Source organism: Solanum lycopersicum, chromosome 9 (assembly GCF_036512215.1).
Source record: "Solanum lycopersicum chromosome 9, SLM_r2.1".
NCBI lineage: Eukaryota > Viridiplantae > Streptophyta > Magnoliopsida > Solanales > Solanaceae > Solanum > Solanum lycopersicum.
In genome coordinates, this window is record NC_090808.1 from 69501881 (window position 1) to 69514537 (window position 12657).

At 36.4% G+C, this 12657-nt stretch overlaps 1 protein-coding gene across 1 annotated transcript; it reads right to left on the reverse strand.

Annotated features, from left to right (window-relative positions):
• Positions 1-84: 84 nt before the first annotated feature.
• Positions 85-12657, reverse strand: LOC101260377 (importin beta-like SAD2). Its single transcript, XM_004247948.4, has 22 exons — positions 12279-12657; positions 10277-10412; positions 10015-10102; positions 9725-9874; positions 9015-9177; positions 8516-8700; positions 8227-8400; positions 7074-7219; positions 6851-6974; positions 6573-6753; positions 5881-6040; positions 5766-5807; positions 5552-5670; positions 5275-5473; positions 4149-4280; positions 3362-3465; positions 3103-3282; positions 1946-2085; positions 1688-1827; positions 1441-1601; positions 819-954; positions 85-710 (listed from the first exon to the last, which is right to left on the reverse strand). Exons 1-22 carry the CDS (start codon positions 12366-12368, stop codon positions 550-552), a joined length of 3111 nt encoding a protein of 1036 aa, XP_004247996.2. The 5' UTR covers positions 12369-12657; the 3' UTR covers positions 85-549.

The following is a 12657-nucleotide window of genomic DNA, read 5'->3' on the forward strand; positions in this document are numbered from 1 at the left end:
TCCATATGAATACACTAAGGAATATGAAATGTTTTATAATCAGCAGCGAAGCTAATTGTGTAACCACTTGCAATGTGAAGCACCTTTAGACCCAAAAATAAACCAATGATGTATAAATACTGAACATAAACTACAACCGGGGCTTACAAAACTTTTAGGGTAGTAATTCACCCAATTCAGACAGTATATGCATCATCTGGTACCCAAACAAATATAATACATGATAAATGCTGTGTGCATTTACGACCATCCCTCAACCCCCAAACCCTCCTATACCAAATAGAAAGGCCACCAATGAATAATCCTAACGTTTTCATCTGTATAAAAATGAACTACTACCAAGACACTCGGGAAAAAAGACAATGACATCCAGCAAAGAGGGGCATCTTCTGACATAGAATAGCCCACTTCACGGCGACTCATCAAGACCACACAGCAAAAGAAAAAGCAGGCCTAGCTGCAAGTTCATCTTCTGCCCTCGGTAACCAAGGCTCATAATGGGATGATCACTCATTGAGTTTTGGCCAAAAGCAAACCGGTTGACCAAAATCATGAAGCAACTACTGCTGACGCCTTCTCCAATTTTTCTTTCTCTATCTCTGCTCTTCTCTCCTCAGCATGCACAGCAACACCATTTGCCAATGCTTGATAACGGAAGTCCAAAGTCTGGGTCAGGCTCTGGAACTTCACTGGATCAGATGCTTGCATAGCTGGATCCAACAGTCCAATGTTAGAAGGGACGAAATAAGTGAGCCCATTGCCTCATACCAAGCAAAAAGTCATTTCTGAAAACAAAATAGGCAAGCAGAGCATCATACCTTTAATTGTTTCCACAAAGAAAATGAAAGGGTCCACCTCATCAAGGGGTGACTGCATCTCTTCATCATCATCACTAAAATCGTCATCAGAGTCATCATCATCATCATCCTCGTCATGTGAGCGGAAAGCCTTTGCCTACAAAAGCAGAACAAGATGTCAAAGCTTTTAGAGATGCTAACTCTAATGGCGGCCATCGTTGTCGTGAACTAGAGACGTCAAGCCCTCCATCTGTAATAAATTCTCCAACAAACTCATGTCAACAAGTACACAACCGACATAAAACCCTATGTGTTCTCTTGTTCAACCACATTCAAATAAAAATCTTGTGCTTTCTCTGCAATAAGTTGCTCGACTGTTGTCATATGAAGGATAAAAACCAGATCCCGTCTCAAGCTGCTAATTCACTATTTAAAAATATAAATTCCGAATCCTCAACAACAACACACCCAGTGTAATCCCACAATGGGGTCCAGGAGTGTATGTACGCAAACCTTACTCCTACATTGTGCAGGTAGAGAGGCTGTCTTATGACCCCCATTCCGGTTAAAATAAAGCAGAAAGTAATAGATGACTCTACTCCACCAAAAATATGCATCAGCAGTACAAGTACAATTTTAGTACCTGTGCAGCCAATTTTTGAAGCCTAGTACTGTCAGCTTCATCCCCTTCCTCAGCATCATCCCCCATTTCCTTGTCAGACTCGTCATCTTCATCGTCATCCTCATCAGTTTGCAAGCCATTCATATCATCATCGTCTTCTGCCTCATCCTCCTTAGCCGCTTCTAAAAACAATGATAAAAATATTAGATGAGTGTACATGGTGTAGTAATGTACCAGAAAATGAGGAAAATGCTAAAATAAGTTTAACCTGCTACTTGATCTTTGTAGGCAATAAGCAGATCTAGAGTTGCTTTGAAAACACGATCTAAGGCTTCCCTTGGGAATTGATCCACAGGAAGAGGGAGCAAAGATGTCAAGCCCAAGCAGCAAACCTTTTTGTCATGTTCCCTGCAAAACAATATAAGGAGCATAACATTAATGGGACTGTTTACCTGCTAATTCATTCAAAATTGTTTAAACTTCTCCTTTTTCATTGGAAACAGCAAGAGTAACAGGCCTTCTTCACCTTTTGAAGTTAACCCGTTTTCCGCTCTTTTTTGTTTGTCCCAACATCAGAAACCAGAGATTAAACACCTCTAGAGCAAGGCCAAGCTTTTGAAGGATGTTCCATGTCAAGGGTGCATTGTAGTAAAGAGCATCAGCTATCTGCCAAAAGGAAAATTATCAAAACAATAGAAACATCAGCAACCTGTGAAACAAAATCTAGAAAAGAACAATAAGCTATGAACAATCTGAGTACCAACACTTAAAGCAAATAGAAACATCAGCAATTTATCATATGTATAGATATATTCTACGTGCATCAAATTTGATGATCAGTTAGAAGGGAGAAGGGGAAAGTACACAGACGGCTCTTGAAGTGTCTACACTCAACAGATACACCCCATATTAAATATAAATTCATGGTTGTTATATTGCCTTCTGACAATGAACGAGAAAAAGAAGAATCAAATTCTTCCCAAAACTGATACACACCACCTCGTAAATCTCCAAATGCAGTATTCACTGTGCGCAACACTGTGGTGATTGAAGGAATTAAAAGGGGACTTAATACACCTAAAAGCACACGGAGCTCCAGAAAGCTACCATCTCTCTGGAGCCATTTGGAAATAAATAAAGAACAAAACATGGGAAGAATACCAACTAGCTTGCCTAGCCCAATTGCACACACAACCAGTCCAGCTCTAAGAATATTATCATAATTTGTTTAGGACATATGTAAGCCAGTAGAGTGACAAGTGTGAGATGTAGAGCACTCTAGTTTTAGAGAACCACAACATTTGTTGCGGAAAAGAAATTGAGTATGCCAATGAAATGGTTCCAATACTAGCATTGCTATATAGGATTCATGTGATCAACCACAATGCAATTGAATTCAATTTCATCAAAACGTTGTTTTCATAACAAATGAAGAATGTGCATGTTGCTGCAGCAAAGAAAGCATCCATCTGCATATGTCATATGAAAATGACAGACAATACATTTCATAGATCAACGGTTAGCAAAACAGAAACAAAAGGACACATAGGGAGTCTCTGACGCAAGATAGCTAGCACTCCTATATTACTGTTTCAGGAAGCATCCAATTACCACATACCAACAAAAGTACACACTTAATAGAGAAACATACCCAAAAGTAAGTTTGAACATTAAGTAAATTACCACTTGGACCAAGAGACACTTCAGATGTGATTTTTCAGCTCGACGGAGACGTTCAACTGTCAATCTAATGTACGGCTCAACCCAATGATCCACCTGTCCCTTGCAATGCTCGAATACAACTTGAATAAGCTTAGGTGCGGACTCAATGTCACCATCCTCCAAATTTTTATCTCCCATAACCTGACAAGAAATATTTATTCCACATTTTAATCTAAAGCAAATGATCAGGAGCTAAAATTCGGGGCAGTATTCTACTTACAGAAGATATCATATTCCAAAGGCTTTGTTGGTAGTCCGGATCCTTGCAAGTGAGGAAGTGAGCAGTACTCTTGGATATATAATTGTCTAAAGGAACCAGTATATCTGCAAAAACATAAATCCAACCCAACAAAAAAGGGAACCAGATCAGGTAATATGCAGAACTGTAATTTTTTGTTCCATATAAATGATTAAACATATACCATCCCACTGGCAAAACAAAGAGCATATGCTACATTCCGCAGCACTTAGCATCTCTTTCACAGAAGAATGCACCATATCTCACTACAGCCACAAGCCCTATTACTATAAGCAATATAACAGCATCGCAAAATCATTTCACCAAACATGGCCAATCTTTAGAAAGAGATGAAATCCAACCATCTAGATTGATTAGCGACTTATTCTTTACCACCAGCACCCCTCCCAATAAGATGAGCGAGAGGGAAGTAAAAAAAAAAAGGAAAAACATAGCTAGGAATAAGATAGGTTCAAAATACAACAAGAAAAAATTGTTCTGCTCATCAAAAATCTTATCCACCAATCTCTCCCATGACACAATGAGAACTATTTACTCTTTAAATCTAAATGAACAATTTAAACACATGATATACTTAGTTGAGCATATCATGAGTTCTTAGATAATTATTGAACTTCATAAACCTAGTCACACAGCAAATGTGTTTTATTAAATAGGAAGGCTTTAGAAGCAACAGATAAAAACCACCAAACAACCCCTTCGAAAAAGAGCATTTTCCCGACAGTAACATTAAACAGTCTACACATACTTGGAAAGAAGTCAATAGCCCAGTCTGCTAACGCCACCATCATCAAGGGCCAAAGAGTCCACATATCCATGGATATTGTTGGAGAGAAAAATGTCATATATGAAACTATCTCCAAAACCTCTTCAAAGACCTCTGCAGGAAGATTCAATTGGTTAGAAGAGAAAAATATAAATTCCAAAGAAATATGCAACACTTCCAGCTTAGTTTAAACAGGATCATTGTTCAACTAATACTGGTGCAGTCAAATAAACCATGCTGACTTTGGAGGAGGTCAGTCTCCACAAGATAGTATTACTCACATTTTTCTAATACTTCAATGAACACAGGTGGAAATAACAAATGATAAATTGCTCATGTCTAACTAGATACACTACAAAAGAAGCTAGCTAATACTATATGATAATCACAAGAAGTTCACCTATAATATTTCATTTTAAAATGATCCACCCAGCCTTTCTGCAAATTCACACTCCAAAAATGTTTTCAAGGCAAACTAAATGAAAGGAAATCCTTTCATTTCTTCTTTTCTGTTGTACAGAACAGGAAAGTATTTGAAAAATCAAACTGAGCAAAATCAGCTCATCTCTCTCATATTGGTGTATTATCTAATTAAAAATAACAGAAACACATACGACAATCTATCATGCTTCGAACACATTTCTTTTGAGCAAGGGGTCAATTGGAAACAACCTCTCTACCCCACAAAGGTAGGGGTAAAGTATGCGTACATCCTACCCTCCTCAGGCCCCACTTGTGGGGCTACACGCATATGGCATCTTCATAGATTCTTTGCCTTTGTCAAACAAAGGAAAATATGAACTTCTTAAACCTTTCCACTCTATTTGCCTATATTACATTCCTACTCTTTCCACAAGAAAGCATGAAATTCGAATGATGAGAATTGGATAATGCAACAATGTATTTCGAGGCAGATTCATGACGTTAGAAGTGTAGCTCAACGGGACACCAGACAGGTTGATAAACTACTAACTTCATCTAAATGGTTGTCCTACTAATAGAAAGGTAACAAGCTAACAGAAGAATAAAGCAACTTTTGGATAGGTGGAGAATAACACACCTAGCCTATATACATAATCTTTTTCCAATTTTTTTTAAAAAAAAGTACCTTGTCCATCTGTAGTCAACATCCTACGCATTATTGGCAAGAGTGTTGGCTCAATATGAATGAAGAGGTGAGGCAACCGGCTCACTGACTCAAGTATTGTGCTTATGGCTCGTAAACAGCCAACTGCAGCAAGAGCTCCAGGATCATCCGCTTCTTCCTCTGCCTCTGCAGAGTTCATGCATTTCCAGAATGCAGCAGCCTAAAAAGCAACTCATTAGATTTTGGTGGCGCAGATATTCTTTGCATTCAGAATCGCTCAAAGAACAAATATTCTCACCAAATTCTGGCATAACCCAAGAGCATAAGGAGCCATCTCCTCACCAAACTTGTCCACGATAGTCTCAAGTGTAAACACAAGATCTTCATTCTCAACTTCATTCATAAGTTTGAAAAATTCTGAACACAATTGATATGAAATGAATTGTTAAACAAAATGACATCATCAGTTGATGTTGGTTAGCAATACAAAACACAAAGGATATCACAAGTACCATCAAGTAGCTGAGGAAGAATTGGTCGGATTTCATTCAAATCTGCACAAACAGATGAAAAGTGTAAGCAGGATTGACCTATATGAAGATACCAAAATGTCAAGTATATGTTTACCTTTGCAGGCTTCAATAAACGAGCGTAATGCAAAAACAGAATCAACACGAACAGGTAGGTCAGGATCACGCATTCCAGTCACGACACTGTGTAATGCATTGCGGAAGTTGTTTGGATCTGCAAAGTTTATATGGGCATACTGTCCTGCAACCCATGCTGCCTGTTATGATAGAAAGATAAAACATTGACAATGATGAGGATGTTTCAGATTTATCTTGAAGATCAGAAATTATGATAAACAGAAAAAAAAAAAAAAACACGAGGCACCAACAAATTGTTCTTTATAAACCTCCATTATAGATAATTTTAAAAATAGTTCATTGCACCAATAGCTATCAATAAAAAACCAACATGAGTAAAGAAGGGAATGGATGCAGTGTTCAAAGATTGTGTGAAATTGGTAAGGATCTAAGAAAAAGAAAAATAAGTCCAGTTGCACAGGAAACACAACTTATTTTTAAGAAACAAGGAATTGGGAAGGAGCAATCTTCCTCTAGTTATTGATAAAAGATAAGTGAGAACACAAACAGAATTTGGGGTCTTTAGACTGGATTGACAAATCTATAAGAGTTCAATGAACCGGGAAGCTTCCTGAAATAGCTAGTTAAATGTACAGACTACAGAGTGTTATATATGCAATAGTCCTTAAAGGAGCATAAATTAACAAAGATCAACAACACGGTCCAACACACCTTGGCTCGAAGATGACCCACGGGACTGCTAAATTCAGGGAAAACGTGTTGGACAAGCATATGTTCAAGCTCTGATTTATACGGCTCAGTTTGTTTCAATTTATCGCAAAGAGCTCCAATTGCAAGGAGAGCACCATCCTTTTGCCTATAGGGCTTGTATTCTGGGGCTGCCTCTTGATACCTAAGAAAATAAAATACACAGTGTGAACACAAGAATTTTGTTATCATGAAATGTGCTTAACATGAGTGTTACCATGTGAAGTAAAATTGACATATACCTCTTAAAAATCTCGACAATGAAGAATAAAAATTTGTGAAGGTTCTCTTTGCCACGCTTTCTTACTAACTCGCTCACAAAATCCATCGCAGCAGTTCTGGGACTATACAAGTCCTCAATTATATCTGCATAATTATAAGAAGAATGTTAATCTTAAAATACTGAACTCAGCTGAGTGAAGTGACAGCAATATATATACTAGTGAGTGACATATTAGCAGTTACCATAACCCTTCCTCACATACTCATGAGGATCCTCCTCCCAAAGCTTTTGATCATTATCACTGAAGCACATGAGCGGAAAGATGATCTCGAAAAGAACAATATCAAGTCTGGGTTGCAACAAGCTGTACATGTTGCTCTTTGAGATACTGCACAGTACAAGAGTAACTAAGTATCCAGAAAAATGTAACAATTAAAAGAGTGCATTTCAGTTACCAAACTGTCAATCTAGAAACTTGGAGAAGGAAAAAAGATTTGACCCATAGTGGCTGATATAAACAAAATAGAGAGGCAGAAAAAGCTAATCAAGCACATGTATTGCAGTCAATTGATCAGCAATTGAAATCAAAACCAGGGCCCAGTATCACTCATTACATGCTTATTAGAAACCTATCTACAGAAGCAACCTAGGGAAACAAAGCAAGGTAGCAGAGGAAGTAAAGCAACTAGAGGACAAGCAGAAAAGATTATCACTATCTAAAAAGTAAGGCCTTCAATCCAGTCATTTTTCTTCACAAAGACCGAGATTGGTGTTTGTCTCCACTCAAAAAATTAAACGACACATCATCAAAAAGCTCACTCAAAACAGAGGTGTTCGAGATTGTTGTCTACTTTCCTTATGAACTGTTGGAAATCACTGATGAGCCATCTACTTTATTATAAAGATGAGAAGTCTATTAATTTCTTGGCAAGAACTCACTTTTATGCTATTAATCTACAGTATCTATGCATAGGCATACTACCTCTTCGTGGATATTTCAAAGATTGAAAATGAAGGCCCATAAGTCCTTTACAATGCTTCATCCATTTCAAATGTATTCTCACTGACCAAGCACTCACTCTCAGGTCACCACTAGAAGAGGAAGAGCTAAAAGAGAATCCTCTCAATTACAAATGAGCAGCACTTTATCACGGTATCTTAAATCCACATTAGAGCATCCAACCTTTACCCACTAAATAAAATTGTAGTACTCTAAAGATATCAATACAGCTCACAACTTAAAACATCCATGAAGTGTTTCAACTTAGTAAAACCCAAGGTCATGCTATGCCTCCTACATACAAGCAGATACCAGGAGGAGATTATTCAGGAAGTAGTTGGAGATAGTATATGTGACATATTTCTCGAGTCAGTAAACAAAGTTGTCGCACAAACCTATTGCTTAGGTACTGCAAAATGAGGTTGATCACCCTATCTGGCAAGTAACCACCAGCACGGATAACATTCAATAGATTAAGGTGGCATTCCAAGATTTTCCCAGCATAACCCTTCTGAAACATTTGAGCAAAAGCCTTATTGTCTGGATTTTGAAGTTTTAAATCTCCAAACCTGGAACAAAAAACATAAAAGTACTCAGAGGACTAAAGGATAAAAAGAGTGAGATCAATTTTAGAAGCAAACCATAATTGGTCAGAACCAAATAAACACAAGGGTATCAATATACCGGGTGTAAAGTCGATTTAATATATGGACTGTCCACTTTTTCACCTTCCACCAACCCCACGACTTTCTTAGCTCTGGATCAGCTGGTTGGCCTTCCACAGGGACAGGCCTCTCCAACATGTTCAAGAAAAGAACCATCCAGGCATTGAACACATTTGGGTCAAACAACTGCTTCGGAATCTCCAACTGGAAAAGGTAGAGAGAGTTGCATACACTTCAGTTACGTTATCAAATTTTTTTTTAAGGATCTATATTATAAGAATATAAATCTGAACAGCAGGGGGACAGCATTTTTATCCAGGTCAATTCTATGAATTATTTTCCAGATCAAGAATATTTGAAAATACTAACAGAACATGAAAAGGCCAACAAGCAGAAACTCGCTACACACACCACACGCTTCTTTAAAGGGTTCAGCTAAATAATTAGAAACAACAACCCTCATCCAGACATGTAGCCTTATAAGACAAACAAAATAATAACATTCAAAGGCAACATACATAAATGGATGACCAGAATATTTTGCAAATGAGCTTGATCAGGTCGGCTACTTCAATTGACGGATTTGTTATCTGAACAAGTTTGTTGAATATGTTGAGAAGATGTGGAAAAGTTTCCTCAACGACATGATAAACAGGTGTTCTCTCCTCGTCTGATTTGAATCTGTTAAATAGAAAAAAGATGTGCATACACAGAAGAAGTTATAATGGAGTTTCACCATCCAGTTGATCTAGGACACAGAATGAATATTCATAGATAACAAAAACACTCAAAAAGGGTTTTTCATCTCTAAACAGATAGAAGGAGATCCCTGCACTTCAATACTATTCATCCATCGCTGAGAACTCAGAGAAACTATATAATACATATTTTAATGGGTCAGTGGTGCACAGTTTGCAACTCGGTAGACAATGACCCCACCCCTCAACTTTTTTTCCGACTTAAATATAAAACTTTTGTATGCAGCAGCGTCAGACCCATAATGTGTGGCTTAGCCACACATGACAAATTACGATCTTACCATTAGACAAAGCAGGGGGGGCGGGATACACTGTGTAATACATGAAAGGCATTTTCTGTAGGCAAACTCATTGGTCATGAATCAGCAGAAGAATGTAAAGCGCAGCACATAGAAACAATTTCTAGAGTAGCCAAAACAAAGAAAAATAGAGATTGTCAAGAAGAGCACCATTCTAAATCAACAACTTACTCATATTTCCTCGAGAGTATTCTCAGAACAAACAAAGCACCATATACTTGTTGATCCTGCAGATTATGCTTTATCCAAGGCAGAAGAGTTGGCCACTGCTCCGGGTAGTCTGCATGTATCATTGTTTTAATGCATTCCCCCAACTGTACCCTGTTCACAGCAACAAACTTGTTTAGTTAGAAGAGTTCAGTGTCAAAAAAGTAGAAAAGAAAATTACTATGAACATTTTATTTTTCAAATAGGATTACCATAAAAAACATATTACAGCAAATACAGATGATAAAGAATACCTCAACAATGAAGGAACCTGTGCAATAAATATGAGAATATTTTGCCTCACCAATTCCTTGTCACTTGGCATAATTTTTGATTGCTCAGCTACATCAACACCAATTTCTCCGTAAATATCAATTTTACACAACCATAATGAAAATATCATGAAATGTACTTTGTCATTTTATTGCATATTAAAAAAATCTTATAAATATTTTTAAAAAATAATATATTATTCTTCTATTTCTCCTTTATAGGGGTATATAATAAGGTCATTACCAGGATCATGAGGGCACCAGTTCTTTGCAACAAAGTTCTTAAAATGGATACTAGCCACCTGTCGGACTGCCATGTCACAGGACCCATCTACTATGATTTGCAGCAGTCTCACAAGATGTTGTGGGGTATGCTGAAACTGCAAACATAGATGCACTCAGGAATATACAAAATTAAAAATAATCCAATGTCCACAAATTTTTTCCCCATAATTCAAGTGCTGAACATCCTATAATGTCAACCTGTGAGCTTTAATCCATGAGGACAGAGATGATTTAAAATTAAACATATATAAATAGCTAAAATAAGAACCACACTCTTATAATAAACAAAGTACAGAAAAAAGTAAACCACATTCTTCAGATTACAGAACAAAGAAAAACAATTTCCTATCAGCAAAATTAAGAAACTCTGTTTATTTTTATTGGAGAATTCAAATATATTTCTTTGTCAAATAAATTGAACATGAGGAGAACACCTGAGTCAGAAGTAAAAAAATCCAACTTGAAACAGGCAATATGATTTGTCAATCATTAAATAGTTTAATACACTTGCACGTCCAACATCACAAACCCAATCCAATTACCTACAATTTCCAAACACCACATATCCATAGTTCTGGAAAAAAATATCACACATAACTCTCTGATCAGTATACTTGATGCAAATCGAATAACCACATAGATCTAATCATAATTCAATCATAACAACAAATTTGATCAAATTGAGTTTTTATCTGAAGCAACCAGAAACAAAATATACTTTCTATAAGTAAACTAAACCTTATTGAGACAATTTTCAGCAGCTTTACGTTCATCATGATATTCAGGTCTAATAAAACTACAAAAATATTACCATATCTCTATGATACGGTATGTTTGATGTCAATCAACTAAGCACATGAATTTAATGATAACTCAATCATTACTACAGATCTTATTAAATTGAGCAACCTGAAAAATTCAATACTAATGCTTCAACTGTTTTTAGCAGCTTTATGTTCATCGTATACACAGCACAACACTACCAAAAATAACAATTTCTACCATAACTCTCTGATCAGTATATATGTGATCACAAATTAAATAACCACATAGATTTAATAATTATTCAATCATAACAACAACTTCAATCAAATTCATTTTTTTCTCAACCAACTTGAAACAAAAATTCAATACTCTTGATATAAGAAAATTGAACCTTGTGAAGACTGTTTTCAGCAGCTTTACATTCATCCGGATATTCAGGACAATCTACCAACAATATCAACTATACCATAACTCTCTGATCAGCATATTTGTTGCACATCAAATAACCACATAGATTTAATCATAATTCAATCATAACAACAAATCCAATCAAATTCAGTTTATTCTTACTTTTGCTGCTTATAGGCAAATTAAACCTGATAGACACTGTTTTCAGCAGCTTTACATTCATCTGGATATCCAGGATTAACACAAACAAAAACATCAATTATATCATAATTCTCTGATATGTAATGCAACTTAAATAACCACATAGATTTAATCATAATTCAATCAAAACAGCAAATCCAATCAAATTCAGTTAATTCTCAAGCAACTTGAATAAAAGAGAATCAAACTTGTGCTGCTTATAAGCAAATTAAACCAGATGGACACTGTTTTCAGCAGCTTTACATTTCTGACATGTAAACTGATCCAACTTGAAATAACAACATGGATTTAATCACAATTAAATCATAACAACAAATCCGATCAAATTTAGTTTATTCCCAAACAACTTGGAAAAAAGAATCAATACTTTTGCTGCTTATAAGCAAACTAAACCTGATCAGCCCTGTTTTCAGCAGCTTTTACATTCATCTGGCTATCCAGGACTAACATTAACCATATCATAACTCTCTGATATGTAAAATTGAATCATAATTCAATCGTAACAACAAATCCAATCAAATTCAGCTTATTCTCAATCAACTTAAATTAACAAAACAATACTTAAGCAGCTTGTAAGCAAATGAAACCTGATTGAGACTGTTCTCAGCAGCTTTCCGTTCATCCGGATTCGGACTTAGAGCACCTGCAAGTATGACAGCAAGGTTCTGAAAATCCATAACTTCAACTTTCAGCAAAAAGGATAATGAAAACAAATGATTGTATGAACCCTAGAAGAAAGGACTTCTTCTAGAGTTTATGTATATAAAGAGAGAGAAGAAAGGATGAATAGAAGTTGCAGACAGAGACAGCGAAAAATTGGAGTGTGTGCTGAGAATGTGTTGTGGGCGTTTAAATCATTAGGGTTTAGGGGGTAAAGAGACAGATAGGAGGGAGGAGGAGGGGGGGGGAGGGGGGGAGTGGTTTAACTAATTTACTATATTTTCATTTTTTTATTTTGAGAAAGTT